The sequence below is a fragment of the Lissotriton vulgaris genome, chromosome 5, assembly GCF_964263255.1.
Source record: "Lissotriton vulgaris chromosome 5, aLisVul1.2, whole genome shotgun sequence".
Lineage (NCBI taxonomy): Eukaryota > Metazoa > Chordata > Amphibia > Caudata > Salamandridae > Lissotriton > Lissotriton vulgaris.
Window position 1 is genome coordinate 314,115,389 of NC_141693.1, and position 24,202 is coordinate 314,139,590.

At 42.4% G+C, this 24,202-nt stretch overlaps 1 protein-coding gene across 1 annotated transcript in view; it reads left to right on the top strand.

The window, feature by feature from the left end:
• The window catches only part of PLCH2 (phospholipase C eta 2), a 548,160-nt gene that overhangs the window by 493,047 nt on the left and 30,911 nt on the right, over nt 1–24,202 (top strand). Inside the window, exons 19-20 of the mRNA XM_086921546.1 lie at nt 5,472–5,618; nt 6,335–6,414. Of these exons, the coding sequence (XP_086777672.1) occupies nt 5,472–5,618; nt 6,335–6,414 (227 nt within the window). The remainder of the gene's footprint in view (nt 1–5,471; nt 5,619–6,334; nt 6,415–24,202) is intronic.

The window sequence follows — 24,202 nt, forward strand, 5'->3', positions numbered from 1 at the left end:
TCGTATAATTATACCCCCTTTGTCCTTCGTGTGAAATGCCAAAATGGGCAAAGTGCAGTGTGCAAATTTAGCAGCAACGACCTTCAGCCCCCCCACACTTGCTTTCGACAGATATCACGTGTGACACGCTGCGAGGTCACGTCAGGGTGTGTTTTAATGCCCACGATGAAAAAAAAAGACTAGAGCGCTGACCCGAAGCACAGCAGGCTCTCTCTAACAGGCGAACACCGCAGGGTCAAGAGCGCTGTTAAGAATATGTCACAGTACTTTACAAAAGATGCAATATAAAAAAACAGTTCTGAAAACAGTGCAGTATGTAAAGTACAATGTGCAAATTTAGCATCCACCATCTTCAGCCCCCCACACTCGCGGTTGGCAGATACCATATGTTGCACACTATGCCTCAGCATTTAAAAGATTTAAATACGTCATGGTACTAATCACTGTGGTAATCTTCACAGATGTCTCTGCTCCTTATTCCCCCCAAATTGATGTTATGGTATTGAGTTAGGAGCTCTGCTTTTTAATGATCTGCTGAATGGCCATCACCATGTCTTCTCTATTAGTTAGAATCTTCTACTTAATCGACTTCACTACTCTGGAGAATGAATGCCTGGCCATCAAGAGGACTATCAAGTCCCTGCCATACTATCTAAATAGAAGAAGATACAAATTCTGCACCTATCATGTGTCACTGACATGGCTGACAGCTCACGAACATCGCTATCCCTGCATTTTCCAATGGTTCCTTTTCTTGCAGCAATTATCTTTTGCTGTTTTCCACAATTCCCGTCATCTGCAGGGCAATCTAAATTTCCTCTCTTCTTAATGTGTTCCATACCTTACCAAGCTTTCAGGCTTGAGTTGTTTTGTGTGGGACGGGTTACATAGTGGGAGCAGGGTTTTGGAATTATCTGTATGTGCAAATGGGTACTCTCATATTCAATGAGGATAAACAAATGTGGAGCGGTCTTTTGCAAGGCCACAGGTTGACTGGTGTGGCGCTGATGCCGGTTTTGGCTGCAATGAGGAGATGCAGTGTGTACTGCGTATGTGAGTGTGTGTTGCCTGGCTGAACACCAGATGTTCAGAAATAGAATACTGAGGTGGCTACTAGAGTCAGGACAGGAATGAACTATGGAGACTCTCCCAGGATGGGAGACTCATGAAAGCTGACAAACCACAAGGGGATTGGGAGGAGCAGCCAACAACTTGAAAAGAGGAACCATCCAAAGGATGATCCTCATCAAGATTGAGCCCTAGATAGCTTCCCTTGTGCATGAATCATTGTACAGTTGTAGGCCAATTTCCCTCCCCCTAAAACATCTCCTAAAAATAGCGTAGTTCACAAACTTGCAAAAACAAATATGATCAGGTTAAATATCTTGACAGTTCTCCCTTCTATAAATAAGATTTTGCGGAAAATGTGATACATGACATCCTACAATTGCAGGAGAACCTCGAGTGCCTCACCCTACTGCGTCCACTTCATTCAGATTCAATCTTCATCATCGCCTGGTGACTGCCTTTCTGATTTCTGTATATGTGACTCTGAAAACTGATCCTTTCCGACCTCTTGTCTTCAGCGCTGTTGATCACAGTCTTTTCCTAAGATATCGGGGAAGGCTTTCAATCTCATTTATATTCTGATTAAAGTCTTCCTTGGCCAACAGACAGCAAACAGTGGAAAGTGGCATTTTGCTCCCTATTTCCGGTGGGGGCCGGAAGATCAATCTGAGGAAGAGTATCAGTCCTAAAGTTAAAGTAAAAGACCTGGGACTGTTGCTGGATAGACGCGTCACCCTCAACCCCATCCATCCCCATTGAAGGGGCTTTGATTTCAGCTGCACCTATTCAGAAAATTTGGAGCCTATGCACAAAGCTCATTTGCAAATGCAACACCTGAATCATGTGGATTGCAACCTCAAAAGGACCTCTTAGAATGTACAATCACCTTTAATAAATTGTAAAATTTCCCCCTTCTTGTAGAAGAGCATTTCCAATATTTTCCAAATCACAAATAGGTGGTATGAAATGCTATCCCCCTCTGGTTTCTGAATCAGAAAGGAATGCATCAATGGTTTGTGACTGCACATGTATCAATGTTTTACATGTGCTTGCAAGCAATTGAACAGTTCCATCACCTGAGTTGGGCTGGTAACGTATTAGCAAAAAAAGGAAACTGGAAACACCTTCCAGCTCAGGAATCGTTTAGGCAGCCTTGTGGGGAGCAGGGATGTATGACGTTAGCACGCATACTATTACCACGCATACCTTTACAATGCGGTATTTACAACGAATACCGTTACAACGCATAGCGCTTTGAGGTGCTGGATAGTGGTGAGTATAATTTTATATTCCAACTCCAGTCCCCATGGACACTAGAGAAGGTGTTGGATATAAAATTAAACTTATTCCCTATCCTAGAGCGCCCCCCAGCGCAATGCGTTGTAACGGTATGCGTGGTAATGCCTGCGTTGTAATGGTAGTGCGTTGTAACAAATGCGTGCTAAACGTTGTATACCGGGGAGCAGTAGTGGTTCCAGGGGACCCCTTGCAAGCCTCAATCACTGCATTCACAGGTGTTACACACCAGTCAGTGTACAAATTTCACTTCCCTGGTTTGTGACTGAGCATGGTGCATCTGGTTCCAGGTCTTTCAATCCACTAAGAAGCAAACGTAAGCATAGTTGATGAAGATGTCCATTTGTAAAAGCACAAACTGCTACCCTTTAAAGGAGTCTTGGAGGTACAGGCATTAATCAACTGCAAGTAGGGCATAAGAAAGAGATGAAGGTTACAAACAAAACAAATAAATCTTATTTGAAACGCAGAAGGAGTGAAAACTTACTGAAAGAGAAACAACTGGACTGAGGATGAAGGGAAAAAGGTTGAAGGTTGCAGGATTTGAGACAGAAAAAAAAGGTCCGACTGAATTTACGAACATAATGGATGGAAGAGACCATTAGCAACAAAGAGCTCGAAGAGCAGAGCCCAGAAGGAGTTTGGCAATGACAAAAGAAGAGGGACCAGTGCCATAGACAGTGCAGAAACGAAGGGCTTAAAGCAGACAGCATCATTCAATTGGTAGCCAATGGAGATCACGTGGACAAACAAATATTGACTATTGAGTGGGAAGGTGTAGGTGAAGCCTGCCAGAGAATTTTGCACCAGCTGAAGGCTAGCAAGAAGGTATTTTGGAAGTATTGGCCTAGAAAGTGTTAAAATAATCCAATCTAGAGAGGATCATGGCCTGTTCAACCTTCTTTGGACCGTCATCTGAGAAGTAACCTAAGATCTTCAAATCATTCTATGAAAGAAGTAGCAAGGCAGCAGGATTAATTGACTTGCGTGGTGAGCCCTTATAAATAGTCAAGTAGATAATGGTAGTCCTCTGCATAGTGGACTCCAAAAGGAGGTGCTAAAAAACTGCAGCATGTTGAATAGTGCGCCTCAACCCGGAAAAATGTTTTTCAACCTAATGGAAATATGTGTGGCACTAGGCATGACCTGGCTACCAATCTGTTCAACTTTAATATTGTCTGTCTTGTCTATTCATTTCTTAATAGATCTTTCATTTCATTCCTCAAAGAAAATATCTAAACATACATGCCCTGTAGAGGCATGTGCTTTGTTAAATAGAACCTCTCAATAGTTACTCTAAAGTTTAAACAGGTTTAAAGAGAAATCATTCTTTGTTCGAGGCTCTCTTAATATTGAACAAACTGACAGCTTCAAACTTGAGATCAACTTGTCAAGTTTCAGCCAGTGCTTAGAGACTTATTGACCCAGTAGTCTGGTTCCCTCTTGCCTTCTTGATGGACATTGCCTCCTTTTTTCCGTCTCTCCTGTTGATGGTAATGTTCCTTTCAAATCCAAACAATATGAGGGAGATTAATGTTATCATTAGTATCTTAGGGGTGTACTTTTATGGACTTTTATGATTAGTACTATAAGGAGTGTCAGTCTGCGAGCACTGTCGAAAGCTGAAAAGAGGCATGATCGCCACTGCAATAACTATCTGGTCAGGGTGTGATTACTACCACATTTCTATCTTGTGAGGCCATTATTATTGGTAAAATTTATTGATTACATGATTATTGATTCTGTTACTGTCTGGTGTATGTGCATGATTTTTACAGGTGCCTATTTTCATTCCTGATCTAAAAAAGGGGTCTGTTGTCATAAAAAAGACGAGAAAAGGGGTTTATTACAGATAAGACTACATCTGATGTTCAAATTGTGTCAAATCTAAAAAATAGATGTGCTATCTGTAACTTCTGTATTTTACAAAGTGATAAATATTGATACAGGTGTAAACATATAGAATGGAAAGTAAGGTGCATGCCTATACATTTCTACAGTGCAGAAGAGCTCAGGCACTTAAAAGGGTATATTTTTTCTTTATAGTGAAAAGAAGCACAGGTGCACCATAAACTGAAAAGTGCAAACACAACACAATAATTGTACAGGCACAAATAGTGACGTCCAGAGATGTGGTTTGATTGATTGATTTATTTGTCAACAGTAGAAAAACGAACAGCCGACGCGTTTCGTCCTGGAAAGGACTTCTTCAGGGCAAAGAATAAGCAGTAAACTTATTATGAGGTGTTTGCAGTCATGTATTGAAGACCAGAAAATCGGGTTCGGTTTTGCAATATTATAATGTCAAAGCAACTGAAGGTCATTGAAGTATTACGATCCTCCAGGATGGACATATAGCTGGGCTAGGAAATAGGCTAAAAGAGAGTATATCGATCGTGCAGTAAGGTCAGTATTAATCCAAATATGAATAAATATTTAGCAAAGGTGCACCAATTCCAAGGTGTGCACCTAAGTCTGAGAGTAAGCAGTAAGACCTTAGGATGTTATAAGCAATATGTCACCGGATGTTTTATTATTATTCCTCCACTGTATTTTGTGAGAAACATTGTAAACGAAGTTCTGAGCCCAAACGTAGAATCTCATCAGTCCGTATAGCGCCTGATCATGTGATTAGTACTATAAGGAGTGTCAGTCTGCGAGCACTGACAAAAGCTGAAAAGAGGCATGGCCGCCACTGCAACAACTATCTGGTCATGGTGTGATTACTACCACATTTCTATCTTGTGAGGCCATTATTATTGGTAAAATGTATTGATTACATGATTATTGATTCTGTTACTGTCTGGTGTATGTGCATGATTTTTACAGGTGCCTATTTTCATTCCTGATCTAAAAAAGGGGTCTGTTGTCATAAAAAAGACGAGAAAAGGGGTTTATTACAGATAAGACTACATCTGATGTTCAAATTGTGTCAAATCTAAAAAATAGATGAGGAAATCTGCTATCTGTAACTTCTGTATTTTACAAAGTGATAAATATTGATACAGGTGTAAACATATGGAATGGAAAGTAAGGTGCATGCCTATACATTTCTACAGTGCAGAACAGCTCAGGCACTTAAAAGGGTATATTGTTTATTTTTTCAGGTTTCAACCCAATGTGGGAGGAGACGCTGGTGTTCACTGTGCATATGCCTGAGGTCACGTTGGTTCGCTTCCTGGTGTGGGATCATGATCCCATTGGTCGGGACTTTATTGGACAGAGGACTTTAGCTTTTAGCAGCATGATGCCAGGTAAAGCATAATCAACTGACATTTCGATGCCCCCATAGATATAGGACAATATAGGATAATACTGGATGTCCTTAATTACAGCTGAGAGCAGTGTAATGTGAGGACTCAAGAGCTTTCAGGTGCATCCATGCATAAGTTGGATGTATAGAAACATATTGTGTTCACTCTTGTCCACTGCCCTCTGATTTAAAATGTTCAAGTTCAACCAGTGAAAAGTTGCCCCATCGAACCGTTCTACTGCGTCAAACGTTTTGCCTAGGAGACACCCTAGTTATAGAGAAATTTGGATATTTTGTGCGAAGATGGTGGTTTTTAAGGGCTTAAAGTATAGAGGGAGAGGCAAGAACACCCCATTTCACCACTGGTTGTTGCTACTGAAAGGCTAATATAGTTGAGGAAGGAATGTTGGATATTGGGCACCTACAGCCAGTTTCGCTGAAAGCCGGGATGAACCCAGGCAGAGTAAATCCTATGTCAGGACTGTCAGGCACGTAACTGGCTACAAATAGTCCCAATGTCCAAACAGGCTACTGTGTCTCCGGTCCTGCCTCTTGTCTTTGTTCTGTGCTCTTCGCCCCAAAATCAAGCCTTTTATCCAGAGCATTGGAATTATCAGCTAGGAAGCAGAACAGGCAGCCATCCAATTGGTATTTATGTTATCCAGGGTGCAAATGAGACCTTTAATGATTGTCAAGCCCTTATTGTCTATTTTTCAGGCTACCGACACGTATACCTCGAGGGCATGGAGGAGGCATCCATCTTTGTCCATGTAGCAGTCAATGACATCAGTGGTAAGGTAGGTACACAGAAGTCTCCCCACAGAGGCTTTACTGCACTCTCTGTGAGACATCTTTAAAAAAGAACATAGGATATTGGGTCATGTGTGTGTTAAATTATGCTGTATGGTTTATCTCCTAAATTGAGAACATCAGATTTGAAGTAAAAGGTCACACTGGTCTGCCCTCTATTTCCAGTGTAATTCCCTTCTAGATAACTATTATGATGTAATATTTCTTAACAAATGTGCTGGATTCTTATTGATTATGATAATTTGCAATAAAACACAATCTGTGTGCTCCTTCTTGACACACAGCAATCCAATGCGTTGACCATGTGCATCTTGAGGCCCTAACGGGTGAATAGCCGGGCTCGATAAGGACCCTGATTGATTGATTGATTGATTGATTATGTATTTAATACACTTGATAAAGATGTTGTTTAAGCTAGTGAAAACCCCTTAACAAAAAAGATGAGGAGTGTCCACAGGCCTTGTGCCCCTCTGCAACTTCTTTTTCCAGTGTCTCCTTCCTTTTTCAGTGCAGTCAGTCTCGATGGAAAAGCCAATTTCCCGACAGGGTAAACAACCAAAAAACCCAGGGGCAGATTTACAAGCCCCTTGCGATACATTTATGCCGCTGTTGCGTCACTTGTGTGATGCAGCGGTGGCGTAAACCAAGCGCCCTGTTGCGACTTATTTACAATGTGACTCCTCTAGGGAGATGCGTCATGTTGTAAAGCCCTGCGCCAAATTAAACCTGAGTCAGGTTTAATGTATGCAGGGTGGGCGTTCCCTCGGAAAAAGCCTCGGAAAAGTGACACAGTGAAATATACAAGATTTCACTGTGTCACTTTTCCGACGCCGCTGCGTCAAAACCCTGCGCGTAAGGCCTGACGCAGCATGTTAGGTATGGACAGCCCCTGAGCATTGCTGGAGTTGCGTTGCGCTTGCGACACGACTCCAGCAATGCGCCACCCTTACTCCATCAGATGTGTCACGTATCCTTGCACCACGATGCGCCGCATTTTAAATGCAGCGCATCTGTGGTGGCGCAAGGGTAAACTTGTGTGACACATCTTACCTGGCGCATCCCTGCTGATATGCAGGGATGCGCCAGTCCTTGTAAATCTGCCCCCCAGTGTTCAAGGAGAAAGCTACCTGCTCCTCAAGATCAGTGTTTGTCTGCTTTTTAGAGACAAACCCCAAGTGGGGGTTGATAAGAAGAAATTTGGATCGGTATTTTGGCCGAAATTGTTTCAGCTAAGTGAGCAGATGCAAGATTAGCGAGGCTTCGCTTTCGTTGTTCTATCCATTTTCTGGGGCTATCAGCAAAATGGTAAAAACTGAGGGGCAGATTTACAAGACCCTTGGGCCAGTTTTACGTCACTTTTCCCATGTTAAAAGTGACGCAAAAGTGGCGCAAGAGGCTTGTAAATCTACCCCTGAGTGAATGATAATAAGAGAAGAGGAAGCACTGCATTAAACCAGAATTCCAACATTAAACGGCTCTTGAAAAATTATCATTTTGGCAAAGAAGAGATATGAGCATGTGATATGATTTTAAAAAATATTCAGGAAATAAACACTTTTCAGCGTAACAGCACTACTTGAATGAGAGGAAACGACAAAAGGTCGGAAGAACTGTCGAGGATCTCCAAGGAGACGGTGATCAATATTTATTTTCACAAAGAGGGTAGTAAGGGGTGCAAGGGCTTTACTGCAGACATGATGGTGAAGAAAAATAGCGAACAGATGAAAAGTAAGACGTCTGACGGGCAGCATACAGAGAACAGCGGTGGTTTTTAATACCCGACGCGCAACAGCCATGACGGAATTCAAAAGTAAACTGAAGAACCGCCTTCTGACCTTGCACAAGTAACGTTACGAAATCATTGTATGCACTTAAGACCGGTCTCGAGTGTAAATGGTCGTACGGACTAACTTGTTATACTGGTGCTTTTGACATGACCAGAAATGACAATGTTTCTGGCTGTCCGAAAACTCAGCAGCTCTTCCAAATGTGATGAAATTAAGTCCAGTTTAGCATGTTTCTTGCTTAACTGTAACAATCCACAAGAGGGCGCCCCGTGACTGACTAAACTCTTGTTGCACACTGGAGTAGGAATTATTTCGAAGGCGACAATTTTAAGTAACGCTGATTTCAGAGTATAACATTATTATTACGTATTTTTACTTGGAACCATTGGCTAACTGCTAATTAATGTAAAGGGAGTAGCCTATAGTGAATACTTATTGAAGAAAAGTGAGTATTAATTATTGAGTATTCAAATAACGTAAGATGAACAATGCCTCCACTACACTTTTGTACTTGTCCAGTTGTGAGGTGAGGTCAGAGTGACACTCAGTTGAGATCAGAGGTCAGGGCGTTTCGAGACAACAACTATAAGCCACACAATATTTGTGAATCTGGATGGCATTATAAAAGGAGCTCCTCGTTATATCCCTAAAATAAGACGAGAGTCTTAAAAGAGAAAAGTGGAAAAGTATCAAATATTCTCCGGGAGGGTAAGACTGGGGCGGAAATTAGTCCGGCACTGAAATAAAAGTGGCCTATATTAGTGAATAAGAGCCATATGTTCGAACCCATTTCCCCGTAGACACAGAATGGGTAAACCCCTTTGATACATCTGGCCCTTAGATCCCTAAAAGTGTCCCGTGTTTGCGAATCTGGGCAGTTTTGAACTTGTTAAGACATGCTGTACAAGTGTTTTTGCAAGGAACGCTGCATGCATTTAAGCTTGCTGAAGACAGTGTTTGCTTTAACCCCTCCACTGCTGATGACGGAACCGCTCCGTCATCAGCCGCGGTCGCGCTGTGCTGATGACGGAGCGGTTCCGTCATGGCCCGGCCGCCGCGCCTGCGCGGCGCTGATTTCGCACTTGCGCGGCGCGTTCTATTGAGCGGGCGGGGCCATGACGGAACCGCTCCGTCATAAGCACAGCGCAACCGATGCTGGTGACGGAGCGGTTCCGTCACCAGCATGCGCCCGCCGCTCGGCCGCCCTCCCCCTTAGCACTCTGGCGGAATAGCCGCCGCAGTGAAGGGGTTAATATCGGAAGGCTTGACAGTGAAACGGACCTTGATAACCCAAAAACAGACTCACAAACAAAAAACGCCCCCCTCACTGACCTGTCAGAGCAGCACGTCGGTCACTACTAGATTGTCCAATAGGTAGGGCCACTGGAATTATGCCGCAGGGGGCCAGCAAATTATTTGTGTATACTGACTAAACCATGCAGAAAGAAAAGGCAAATTATGTGGCATAATGCAGCACATTTTTTGATAGAATTACTTTATTATTTTGTAATTTTTACGCATGGTAATAGTGTCTGGGCAAAGATTTCAACTCATTAGAACCTTTTAAACAACCAAATACAAAAATAAGCAACTGAAAGATGACCAGTTAACCTTTGCGAAGGACTTTTCTCCGTGGGCGAATACATGTTGCCATGTTTTTAGCAACCTTTGGTCCGTTTGAGCTAGAAACACATTTGTTTGTTAAAATCTGCAGATTATGCAGCAGATGATGGATGATATGGCAAATGCAGGAAAAACATAATTGTGCAAAAAAAGCAGTGGCTGCAGAATCGCAAAATCCCAGTAGCCCTACCTTAAGGCAAGTACAACCCTGTTTACTGATCTAAAGTTGCATATGCTTTAACCCGGAGGGGGCTGTGGTGTCACATCCGTTTGACACCAACAGAATGAGGTGTTATAATTGGTTCAGTCCTAAAACACAATGTCAATAAAGTACTTCAGAATAATTCTTTCAATGTAAACTACCATCCTGACTTCCCAGAAACCTGCTGTTTTCCTAACCAGACATGCTTGGCCAACAATCTGTCAAGAGGAAGTATAAGTGAAGAAGACTGAGTAACATGCCAAGTTTCTGGTAGAACAGTCAAGACCAAAGCCTGTGTCCCTTGATGGGATTCAATCAACCACTCTTCTGGACAATTGCATATAACCATTCAAGCAGGGGAGCCGGGCTTTTGGGGCCATTTGCTTGACAACTCACCCATCCGTACAACTGACACTAAAATCACTACACTGTGCACGCCATTTACTAGCGGTGACTTCAGGAGTGTGTTAGCTTAGCAAGTTATTCAACTAGCCAATGTAGGACACCAAGAAATAGTTTGGACCAAGAGCCATCTGTATGCCAAGGTGTGGTTTCCAAATGATATTCCGACCCCCCACCATGAAGGAACACATCAAACCAAATTCATAGGCCGGAGCCAGTGCTGACTTTGGCGTGTTGGCTGTTGGGCACCACATGCTGGTTGTCATTGATGACTATTCTAAGTATCTTGGAGTAGAGGTTGTAAATTCTACAACTGCTGACATCTTAATTCTGAAAATAGTGATTATTATGGAAACATACAGAATTTTCAAAAAGCTATGAACTGATAATGGTTCCCCATATCAAAGCTCAGATATCTCAAGTAACTATTCTCATTGGGTGTCAAGCACACAAAAAAAGGTCCCAGGTGGCAACATGCAAATGAAGAATCTGAGCGGGTTACGGGTACCATGCATTGCTCATGCTGCTGGCCATAATCTTGAATGGGCCAGCTCTGTTTTCCTGCAAGACTACACCCTGACTCCATGTGCAACGACCAAAAGGGCACTAGCTACTTTTCGCCTCAGACACATATTTTGTGATGGGATCCCTTCATCATTTTGTCATAGACTCCAGATAGCCCAGATGATGATGAGATGTTGAACAGAACATAAAGAAGGAATGAAATGTGGAGTCACAGGTTCTCTTCCAGGGGATACTCATCAATAGCCATAAGCACTGAATTATCTCCACCCATACGCGGGAACCCAGAACATATAGTGTAATATATATATATATATATATATATATATGTGTGTAAAATATATAAAAAGAGTACATAGTACTAAAAAAGGCTTCTACCACAGCTCTCCTAAGGAATGTTCCTATGGCGGAGATTTGTAAAGCAGCTACATGGCGTTCAGTCCATACTTTTATTCGCCATTACTGTCTTGATTCAGACACACAGGCAGATGCCCAGGTTGGGCCAGCCTCATTAAGAAACTTGTTTGCTAATACTAGCTAAAATGTATGTGTCAGAGTGATTTAATCTCTATTTTCTGTTCGCCCGCTTGGAAATGGGTATGAGCTTGCTACTCTATTCAGTGCTTATGACTATTGATGAGTATCCCCTGGAAGAGAAGGATTAGTTACTTACCTGTAATCCTAGTTCTCTTCCAGGGGTATACTCATCAAAGTCATAAGTACCCTCCCGCCTACCCGGGCGAGCAGTAGCATTGCTTTAGATATGTTATTATTACATTCTGTTTACAGGTTCCTGCAGGTTTTTCCTATACCGTACAAAAGAACTGACCTAAATGTCACCTGTGGGGCATGATGGGAGCAGGGTTCTCCTGGAGGCCTTTAAAGGCAAAGTGTTCAGATTCTCTGAGGAGGTGCCAGTCTCCTTTTCTGTACAGGGATGTTATTTATTTATGCAGCCGGTTTAGGCTAATTACCTGTTATTACCTGCTCTTTGATGAAAATAAAAGGTTGTTTTCTGTGGAATGCATCTAAGGTTCAGGTCCTTTTCTTGCATTATATGTTATGAGTTATTTTCATTCTGCAGAAGACATGTAATAAGGCTTTATTAGCCTTTTGGATATGGTTAGGGCTGCATATTATTAGTGTATACATGTATATGTGTATAATTTTTTAGTACTTTGTACTCTTTTTATATATTTTACACATATAATGTATTAGGCTATATGTTCCGGGTTCCGACTTATGGGCGGAGATAATTCAGTGCTTATGACTTTGATGAGTTTACCCCTGGAAGAGAACTAGGATTACAGGTAAGTAACTAATCCTTCTTTGTTAAAACCTAGAGATGTTGTGTTCAGCAAAAATATCCTCCTACGGAGCAAGTTTAGATTGCCTTTTGAGACTTCTGTTTGGACAGTGGTGAGAGGAAGAGGCACTTAAGTGACTGCAAGGAAATTAATTGAGACTGTAGCATGCAATTTGTCCTTCTTTGGGAAATGCAGAGGTGCTAGCACTTGTGTTTTCAAAGATGAATCCATGGTGAGTGATTATACACCGTCATTTGAGGCCTGGAGTGAGAGCTCAAATGTCTCCGAAAGAGGCCTGGAGCCTGATGAAACGCAAACATCATTGCCTAATTCTGAACTCCACAACAATGAAGAATTGCCAGATCAGGACTCTATTACTAAATAATTAGACTTGTCAGGTGCTTCAGTGGGACCGACAGGAGCAGCTCTGGCCAGCTCAGCAAGTGTGGCGTCTTTTGACTAACTAACAGCGCTGCACCAGCTGGAGTCAACTATAAACATGAGGCCTGACATAAAAGAGACCTGGCTGGCAGTTCAGGCTGGTCTGTTCCTATTGGAGCTGTACTAAGGCTGATTAGCATAAGGTTAGATCTTGTCTCAGGTGTCATGGTGGCCAAAGAAATGATAGACCAGCACAGCACCCCTAGTAATTATCAGTGGCTAAGATTAATGCAAGCATAACTTTTTGTATTACTTAGTGTGATGCCCCAAGTGTGACAGGTGTGTCCAGACGGTGGTCCCGTGCTCACTGTGCCACTGAAACCCACCCACAAGATCCAAATAGGTCAATACTGGTCTGGGGTTGCTTCTGTTCCCACTCGGGAGGGACATGTCCTGTCACTGTGGGCTGAGCTGTTCCTATTGAAGTTTGCCCAGGGCTGATTTGCAGATGGATATGACTCAGTGGGCCTGGCCTGGAAGTTCAGTTCAGAGGTGAGATGCCCTAGCAGTTTGGGCTAGGCTGTTTCTATTGGAGTAGGACTAAGGCTGATTTGCATATGGCTGGGTCATGCATAAGGTGGCATGGTGATCAAAAAATGATGGGCTGGGATGAGGGCCAGAGTAATCGCCTGTTTGAGATTAATTCTAGCATTCCACCATCACTTATTTTGTATTCCAAATAGAATCAAATAATGACCATTGTCCTGTGTGTGCACCCAATCCTTTCTAGATGGGTCTGCCTGGTGCCCCCTTAGTGTTCCACATACACTATAGTTAGCAGAGCAGGGTTGCCCCTGAAAAGTAACAGCACCTCTGACAACCTTATAAGAGCTAGGCAGAGTCAGCCACATGTCAGACTTCCCATCTGGCAATATATTTGTAATCCACATTTTGTAAAGTGCACAATCGCCCGTAAGGGTCTCTAGGTGCTGGGGCCGTCAGGAAGATTAAGCAAGCTATTGCCCAGAGTCACATGGTGCTAGGCTAATCTGCTACCCTGCCAGGGATCCAACCGTGATCCACAGATTCCAGAGTCAGTCACCCTAGCCGTGGCGCTACATCCACTTCCGATTTGCCCATGTGTGTCCTTTCATCTTAGGCACATATAAAAACAGCAAAGCATTTTTCTCTACTTTACACTGGGAATCTTTGGTGAAAGTCTTTATATTTCTGAACATCAGTAAATGAGCACTGCTAACTGATTTCGTGACCTGGATGATCCCTGTCTTCCTTTCAATTCACCCTGCTGTAGACCATACTTACCCACAGGGCTGGATAGACCCTTTCCCTCATCAGGCTTTTTCCCAGTGGCCTGCTAGCTCCCTATCGCCCTCCACAGCTACCCAGGTTTCATTGCAGCAGAGAAATTGAGAGCGAGAGACTGAGAATAGAGAGAAGGGAAAGGGAGAGGTTTAGGAAGAGAGTGGAAAGAAAGGTAGAGAGATCAGAGATATGAAGAACAGAGAAGTGGAGGGACAGAGAAAGGATGTCCCACCGTTGCTATACCTGTGGGTCCATTATTCATGGACGGGCACATTTTTGTAGGTCACTAGGGAGTTCATTCAGAGCTCCAGTCAGTAGCCTTTCGAGGCTGGTTGGGTCAATATATCATGCGCAATTCCTGTTGGTGGGCAGCTTCGTGTAAATGTGTTGAGGTAATCACTGCTCTTCAGCCCCACAAAATAGCCAAGACCTCTGTGCCTTGGATGCAGAACTCAGAGCATGGTCCAACCACATCTAGGCACTTCTACTGAAGGGTGTAGCAGGCACTCAGCAATCGTTCTACAAGTTCCGTGGTTGAATCTACCACGTTGACCGGCGGTTATGGCCTCGTTCAGCAATATTTGGAAAAGAGTCAGTGCATCACTAGGGTGACTATACTGGTGTTCCTCTTGATCATAAGACTACCACCACTGTTGACCTTTCTCTGCCATGAGGCCATGGGATGCACTGACATTGAGGCTGTACCTCATCTACATGTGCCCCTCTAGAACTAAACGAGGGTCCCATGGAGGGAAATGTTGGAAAACCTGGTGCTGCAGCTGTGCAAATGAATGAGAGAAGAAGTCTCGTCGAGCTTTCACTGCTCAACTTATACAAAATTCCACGTTCATTGAATGTCTAAACATTTGTTTAAGTTGCCTGTTCAATTCAACAACAATTCCTGGCGGATCCATATAAATTCTTAATTTAGAATGATACCAAAGATATACAGAACATTCCCACTGTGTGGAGTGATCACCATTCCTTTCCCTCCCACTTCCACTCCTCGTAGCTTTCCTCTTCTCTCCCATCCTCTCAGCCCTCTTTCTTCTTTTTGCCTCCATCTTGAGTAAGGCAGGTCTTAAAGTTCCATCACTGAAAAACGAGCGGGCGCCTTCCCTTACTAGCATCATATCAATGAGCACCGAGGACCTGCTGTCTGCTGGGGCTTGGAGCTATTGCATCCCTAGAGTCACTTTGTTTTGCTCATAATTCAAGCCCGACTAGCGAGATGTGGCAACAGCTTATTTGGGCTATCTTAACGAATGTAATCAAACCAAAAGGTGTAATCCTCAGGGGCCCAGGTAAGATCCTCCAATCAGAGGCAGTGTTACTTTATCTGTCGGACCTGTGTTCCAATGAGGTGATCAACATTTGTAGTTGTAGATGTGCGAGCAAAGGTTAAATCTTCTGCTTCCTACTAAAGTCTTCTATGTGGTTTGTGGCTTTGTGCAAATGTGCGACTGACCACCCTGTCTCATTAAACACTGCTTACAGTTTATCTGAATAGGAAATGTTTGACAAAAGCGCATGGTTAGGGTATTTTCATATTTAAATGTGCAGTCCAGTCAAAATGACCCGTCTACTTGTGACCTCCTGTTGACCTAATTTGTAGGGTTCATTGACCTTTTGAAACCTTTGCAGTTGCTTTGGGGGTCTAGCCCTTTTGTTAAGGACACACTTCCTGTTATGAAGCAGGTCTTCCTGTTTGTACCTTATGTGGCAAGTGCAATTCAGTTTTTACACTAACATGACATTTATTTGCTTGTGTGGAACTGGAATTAATGAATACCCGCTTTACAACATCAGTCCTGGAAGTCCTGCCCCATAACCGGAAGTCTGTTCATACTGAAGGGAGACTCCAGAACTTTCTTACAGATAATATAAGCCCTCCTACCAGAATTAAAAAAAAAAGTTCCCTGGAAGGTTATGAAAAGCAGCTCTTGAATTACATAAATATATGTACAGGCCTTGAGCATTCAAACAGATGACTGTGTGATTGTGTACTTCCGTTTAGTATATGTAGAGCCTTATAGCAAGTTGTCGTCACAAAACAGCTGTTTCTTGTTCTGTTTTCTGTAGTCCAAGTGCTTTGTAATTTCTTTGTCTTCTCTTCCGTGTTTTTCTCTCTTTCCTTCTTCCGCAGTGTCGTGTCTGTCTGATTTGCCTTTACTCTGTCTGTTTGTGATTTCAGTGGCCTTCTCTTTGTCCAAAAGCTACTTTTACAAGCCGAGACTCTTTAGGAGCCTTCCAGGTACTCCCCTCATGTCCCGGGCCGGTGCAGTGAGAACCACGCCAGAACCTGCATGTGTTTTCTTTCACCAGCTCCATCATTAAGCATTTGTGGTTCCCACTGGCATTCTACGACCTATCCACTCACTCATGACCTGGACTGTGACACGACCTGGCAGGCTTTGTTCGGCCAGTCACAGCCAGAAAACACAACATTTATGAAGCCGATCCAGGATAGGCAGGCTATAGAGAGATCTGCGTTAAGCCCTCTCTGAGCTTTAAATCCCGGCTGTTTTTTCCCTTTTCTCCTGTATTTACAAGTGATTGGAATATTCAAAATGCCTTGTTTTTTCCAGAACAAGAACCACACTAATTGGGCTTGTTGATGTGAAAAAACAACTATTCCCAAATCTGTCTCTCCTTTAATCTTTCATCCTCTCTTTTCCTTTTATGGTGACCTTTCCATACTTTATTTTATTTCTGCCCTCCATTTTATATACCACAGTTTATTCTCCTCTTTTTTTATGTGCATTGCCTTTTTATTTCTCCCTTCAGTGTACTTTACATTTTGGGTAAGTCACGATCCTTGCGTTATTTTTGTTTCTCATCTCTATCCTGTTCATTGGCTCTTTATTTCAGTCCATTTTCCTCTTTCTGCCTAGCCCAAGCTCTTCCTTTTCTCAAAGTTTGAATCCCCACTTTCTCATGTACCTCTTCCTTCACTGTGAACCTATATATTTCTCAAAGACATGTTTGTTCATAGCGTTATCCATGCTTTTACTCAGTGTCCTCTTTCTCTTTCCTCCCCATGCTATCTAACTATACCATATTCTCATTGTCTTCCATGTATTTTCTTGCTCTCTCGTTTTCAGTTTCTCTCTATCCCTTTTTCTGTTCTCTTCCTTTGTCTTTTCTACACTTGACTCTTTGCCCTTCTTTATTTATACCTTTCTATATTTCCACCCCATCTAATTTTCCTTTTTATTGTTTCCTTTCCTCTGCCTATTTCAACCTGGCACAATTTTCAAGTGGTATTTCAGTTTTTCTCTCCATTATGCCTGCTTTCTATTTGTCATTCCATTTTACCCTTGTATATCACACCTGTCATCCACTTCTCACTGCTCATTCCCTTTCTCCCCTTTCTCCTTTGCCATACTCATCCTTGCTGTCCGCAAACCTTTATTTCACTCACCATCTCTTTGTTTCTCGCTCCATAGTTTGACATACCTCTTTCCTTTTGTCACTGTATCTCTCATTTGCTATCATTCTCCTTTTCTAGTTTTTCCAAAAGTTTCTAGATTCTTCTAGAGACAGAGAAAGTCTTGGTTTGCTAAAACCAGAGACTCCTTTCTCTGCCTGCTTCAGGGAAAGGGCAGTCCCTTGCTTTCTGAAACATCCCTTCTCATTCAAAGCAGAAATTCTGGATCACCTTCTAAATGGATCTCTCTAACCTTCAACCAAACTTGCACTGGATTTGGGATCTTGAATCGCCACTTGGATTCAAGGTTTATGGTTATTAATCTTATTTTTTAATTCTAAATACATTCCGACCGGATTTTGCACCTCATAAAGACTTGTCACCCCACAAGGGACCTTTGGTTGTACGTCACACATTTCATGCACCACCCACTCCTGTTTCTTTTTGTGTGTCAATTTTTGTGTGTCCGTTGAAGCGAGAGTTCTGTCCTTGCAATTTTTTGAAATGGTCCTTGATTTCATCACTTAGCAGTCAAGCCAATATGTATACTTGCCAACCTCGTTCAATTGGATGTGGCCGGGTGCTCATGTTAGGTTGTCACTGTTCTCATTAGTCGGGTCCCCCTGGTGGTGGGGTAATGAAGTGCCCTTTGCGTGCAGTGAGTGTTGAATCTTTCTCAATTGATCACAGGGCTCTTACCCCCAAACATCGGTCATTCTAAGACTAGAGATTGGAATTGCGGCAGCCAGCTTCCTTCTTTTAGTTATCCCTTGCATATAAGTAGATGCTTCTTCTTACAGCATGTTGTCAATAGCTCTAAGAAGTCTGCCTGCTCAGCCAAGACAATGTTAGATATACGCAGATACGGTCAGCATAAATATCCAAGTGAGATGTTGGTTCTCCAGAGCATTGTACGAAGTATGGATATCCGAAAACGTCATTGACACATCAAAATAATTTAAATATAAAACAATCTATCCACTATAAATTTACAGAAAAAAATCATGCATCCCGTAAGTAAATCTACATAACTAGACAACCATGTATTGAGAGTTTCCGCACGGCAATTAAGTACAGACGTAAGATGTCTGTTAATATAAAATGTCACTTGGAAAACACAATTCTTTGTTTTGTTATTTAGTCTAAAACATTGGTTTTCATTGGAAAATGCCTCTTGTCCACTGCAGCTGACTAAGCCTCAGCTCTGTGTTAATGTTTTTAATAGGGTGACTCTAATAGAGCTGTGATAAATGGAGACTGTCATCGTCCTTTATCTAATGAGGTGGGTCAAAGAAAGATTGGCTGATTAAATATACATACTAGCTAAATCGGATTTTTAATAGTTTATACCCAAATCTGGTATAATTTCTCTCAAGGCTGGATTAAAAAGAGAAGCTGTTTGGTAGAAGAAGATTTAGATGCTCTCAGACATGTCTGCCTCTTGTGCATCACTACTCAAGGCCATATTCGAGTCCCTGATGTATCCCTCAGCAAAAGACCCGCTCAATGAGCAAGGAGCATTCATTGACTTTGATGTCAGTAGGATCCTTAAGGAGACAAATGGATTTCCCAGTAGTTGATGGAAAACCATTGGAAACTTTATGTTCTCTTTTGGCCTATGCGCGCCTTTTCATCAATTGTTGAACGAGATAAGTTGACATCGACTATGCCATAGGTGGGGATGAGGGGAGACACAAAGGGACCAAAGGAGTTCTCTGTTACTGGAACATTTGGAGAGGCAAGCGTGACAGGTTAAGCTGATGTAACTGCAGGTTGCTGTAGAGATGGGCAGACATTAGGGTAATGTTTTAGTAGTTCTTTGGGTAGAGCCTTGTAAAGTTTTGCATGGTGTTTTAGAATATTATTGGAACTGATGAGGCATATTGTGGGTAATAACTGCATTAGGTGGTGCGTGGAGGAATTGATATTTGGGTGATGTACAGTGTTGTGGATAAGAGGGAGGGGTTAGAGGCTCAGGTGATGTAGTGTGCCCCACCACTTGAGCCTCTAACTATTTAGGGGAGGCTGGAAGAAAGGTGTCTAAAGTTTCATATGTTATCTTTTGTTGTTGTTGAGACACAGGAGTTACTACATTAGGTGGTGAATGGGAGAGTTAATTGAAATGTTTTGAGTGATGCGTAATGTGGGTCAGAGAGAGATGGCATAGGGTAGGGCGATGCAGCTTGGAGACACAGAGATAACATTTAGGGTGGTGTTGTTGTTAGCTATGCTTGGTGGAGAGGAGACAAAGTCTTTGTTAGGTATCATAGTGGTAGTGTGAAGTTTAGTAATTTTTATGGTGATAAAGAGTATCAAGTGTGCTTGTGGGTGGCAAATGATTGTTGTGTGTTATCTCAAAAGGTAGCTGTGAAAGAGGAGGCTGTGGATGGTGTGCCATACCAACAATCGTTCTGGATAAAGATTGTTATGTGTAGCTTACATACAGAATTATTGAATGGTGGATATTGGGTGATGAATTTGGTTGCGGGTGAGCTAGAGAGTGCTAGATGTATATCAACGTGATGCAGAAGACGAGGTGGGTGGGTTTGTTGTGAGATGTGGCACCGAAGTGGGAAAGGAGATACCATTGTGCTTCAACAAATCCCTTCTATTTGACAGACATACTTGTGTTCCAGAACACATTCTAAGGGAGACAGATCAGCCACGCATTCTTCACACTCTGACATAGCAACACTCTCCCTGTAGGTGAGCATACTCCCTTGCACACATGCACAAATATATACTGCTCCCATATAAATGCACTCACACATAAACACACACACATTCTGCTGCTATACTACTGCCATATATATGCACACATGCTTCTTCTTTGCACGTTTTCTTTCACTCACATCTCGTATCAACTCTCATCATACACACACGCATCTTTGTACATACATTCACAAGGACACTGCTGAAATGTACTTATACGCATGTGCACATACATACACACACATACAGACTCGCACATCAATCAAGCTATTATCAGCGATACAGTGATCTTTTTTGAGGTCGCTTGAAGAAGGTGTATTATTTTGTGCAAGAGGCATGGCTGCCGAAAAAGGGATACCAGTCTACATACAAGGCCACATACCTTATTGGTAATTTGACGATATGGGGCTAAGTGGGGTGGTAGTGTAACAAGGGATGATAATAGAGCAATGGTGTAGCAAATGATGATCATGGGGCACTAAAATGTGCTGCTTATGGTGACCCATCTTGTTGTGGCTGGGAGTGTGTTGATGTAATGGTCTAAGAGGTACCACTGCAGGCTGTTCTGAGGACACCAGATACCGTTTAGAGGACTGTATGTGTGTGCAATAGTGAGGTCAACATAATGAAGACGAGGCAGAGGTTGAAGCAGTTTGGCTGATCTACCAGGTGGTTTATGGGATCTATAGGGATAGCATTTAGGTGACGTACAGGGTTATTACTGGTGCTGAGAGATGTGAGTTGGTAAGAATTATGTATCTTCATGTAGCTAGGAATGATAAGTTGCAGCTATTAAGGTAATGCACCAAGCAATGACGCAGAACGTGATGGAGAGAATCCTTAGAATGGTGTAACTGCTGGAATACGGAATCTGAGAAATAAAGGGGCTGTGTGTAGGGTGATGCATCTATCAGTGGTGGGATCATTGTTGGCAGTGCTTTCAATAACAGGATGCATCTGAGGAACATTCTTGCATCTTCGTGTTCTCCAGTAACACATCTCCTTATTTAAGCACTTTGAAATTTCTGTCGGAGGCACTGGGCACAAGGGTAATTCACTACCTATGGTACAAACCCCTATACCAGAGGCTTTCAAACACCACCAAGAGCAGAAAGCCATCGCCAGCGTAGGGTATGAGGGGAACAGCACCAGCAGGAGAGCAAGTATAAACCTCTCTTGAAGGAGGCGTGTGGTGTCCAAGCAAGGGAGGAGGCCCAGTCAGGGAAGGTAGACTTGCAGGCGTGGTTTTGTTTTTGTCGTTGGAGTCTAGATTTCCATCCATCTTGGAGCATCTACTTCATGTTTCCATACTTGCGGCTTTCGCACATATTAAATGACCTGCAATGGTCAGGAGGGCTGCCAGCAGAATGCAGAGGTGCTAATCTCACCAACTCCCATTTGGGCTTCCTCGAAGCGCAGGGATCTCAAGTGCTCAAGACCTTTTCTTAGCCAGTCATGGATGGTATTTCTAGGACTCAGGTGTTGCACACTTGACCCCAAGTTAAACCATCAAATATCCAATGTTGTAGTCGCACTCACAAGCTTACGCGTCTGCCAGCTATTTGGAACGTGATGTCCCAAGACCATAGAGTTGAGGTTTCCAGTAATATGATGATCCAAGACCATAGAGTTGAGGTTTCCAGTAATATGATAACCCAAGACCATAGAGTTGAGGTTTCCAGTAATATAATGATCCAAGACCATGGAGTTGAGGTTTCCAGTAATATGATAACCCAAGACCATAGAGTTGAGTTTTCCAGTAATATGATAACCCAAGACCATAGAGTGGAGGTTTCCAGTAATATGATAACTCAAGACCATAGAGTTCAGGTTATCAATGTGTTCAAGAGAAGCTTTCACCTGAGCATTGCCACACAAATGTAATTGCCGCATTTCGAAAGTCCAGATTCAATATAACAGAACGGTTTTCCCCGCAACGCTCAACCTCCAAGCGGCTGTGAGAACATAATCCAGTAATTCATCCCCAGCTTACAATTAGAAAGGTTGGCAAGTATACTTGGAATGCATACAGGAATGCAGATTTATAATTTCTTTTCTTTTTCATTTTCACGGAGTTGCCAAAGACTTCAACCTCATCCAATTAATTGTCTGCATTTAGAGAATCTGTAACACATTAAGATGTATATATATATTTCACAGCCTGCCTTCGAGTTTGATTTACTGTTGTTATTAATGTATTTTTCCACTTGCAAAAAACATGCTTGATTGTCACTGGATAACTTAAATGGTAGGAAAACATGATGCCTTTCAATGGTACATTAGTAATCAAATGCAGATTCTATATACGTGCTGATCATAAAGTGCTACAAACGTGGGGTGACGCTAATTCAATTTAAACGTGGCTTTATTTCCTGCCTTTTGTGATTTGTGAAAACAGCCCGGCCATTGGGAGTGTTTCATGTTACCCTTGTATCCAGTGCAGGAAGTAAGGGGTATCTGGGTCAGGCTGGCCCCAGTCAAATATGCTGAATGTTTCCACATGTCATCAGATGAGACTGGGCAGCGCCCGTGTGTTGTCTGCTTTCTGGGCCGAGCAGCAACCGGTAAACGGTGACAGGGCTTTCTTCTTTTCACCTCCAGCTGTGGTCAAACAAAAGGCTTGATTTAAAAGGCCCATCAGCCCTCCTTTTGTTTGAGTAGGATCCTGGCGGGGAGCTGTCTGGAGCTTAACACCTGATGCCAGTGCAATGGAGGGAAGTAAAGGCATACTGCTTCTCAAGTTCCTTAGAGAAACTATGATTGGGCAGAGGATTTTGACTGTGATCAACCCCTGCATATAAGAGCTGCGTCTGCACTATAAGAATATCAGATGTATGGTCAGATTAATGAGTAAATAGAAATTTAAATAGCACCAATTCGTTTTTTAAATGTCATTATTTTATTGCGCTACGCATACAAATACAGAGTGTTAGCACGCTTTACATCGCACACATATTATAGAGATAGTAAATCATTAATGTGTATTAATCAATGTACAGGATGTGTTAGATAAAAAGATGAGGATCACAGAGTGTAGGAGTTACATATCATTCATAAAGATATGCATTTTATGTTAAGAGTGCAAGGTCGGGAGAAGCACAAACTCAGGATTTAAAATGTAACTCGGTGGTTGGGGTTGACTGGACTAAAAAGACTTTAATACTACCCATGGAACCCTTCTCTGGAGCCTTAGAATAACAACAGATTAAAAATAAAAAAATTCACAAACCATGCCTTGCAGATTGCATGCAACTTCTTGATGCCAGTTAGTAGTTCACTAAGCTATATTAAAAGGAAGGCAATCTATGAACTGCAAGTAACAAAAGGATATCTGTGTCAAATGCAGTGACCCATTTACCTATCTACAAGAAACCCAAATATGAGTTTTGCATGTTACACAATATGCTTTGAAGCAGGCCCAGTAATCCTCTGTGCTACTTTATGAGTCAAAACTGTGAGCAGATAAAACCCAGTTCTCCCTAGCAAGTACATTAACCCCCTGAGTGATCTTACCCTTATCCCCCTAAAATTTGCTGGCCACACAAAGATGTCTGCAGCTGGTGGCTTAACCCCATGAGATGTTTTAAAATATAGCCTCTTTGTGACTAATTAGGTAAACCATAGCACATTTTGAGGCTTATTTACAAGCCCCTTACGCTACAGGTATGTCACTTGTTCCATATTAAAAGTGACACACCGGTGTCGCAGGGGGCTTGTAAATAAGCCCCTTAGTGCATGATTACGACTATAGGTGCTATTTATTGCACCTGATAAATAACAATTGAATGAAATGAAATTTGATTTATGAAGCACATGGCTGCCCAAGAGCGTCCCAGCGCTAACCACTGCGTACGTTATTTATTGAGTATGATAAATAGCACCTACATTGAGTTTATGGGGAATAACAGGCATATTTGGTGTTTAATGCACCAAAATCTACATCCTACGTGAAATATCACGTAAGATGTAGATTTTTTTTATGTTTACAGTGTGTGGTTTTATTTTCTGCTTCATTTTTAAGCTGTGAAGGATGGTGTGGAGTTTCAGACACATGGGGCTGTACCCTAACTGACATCAACCCAGTAC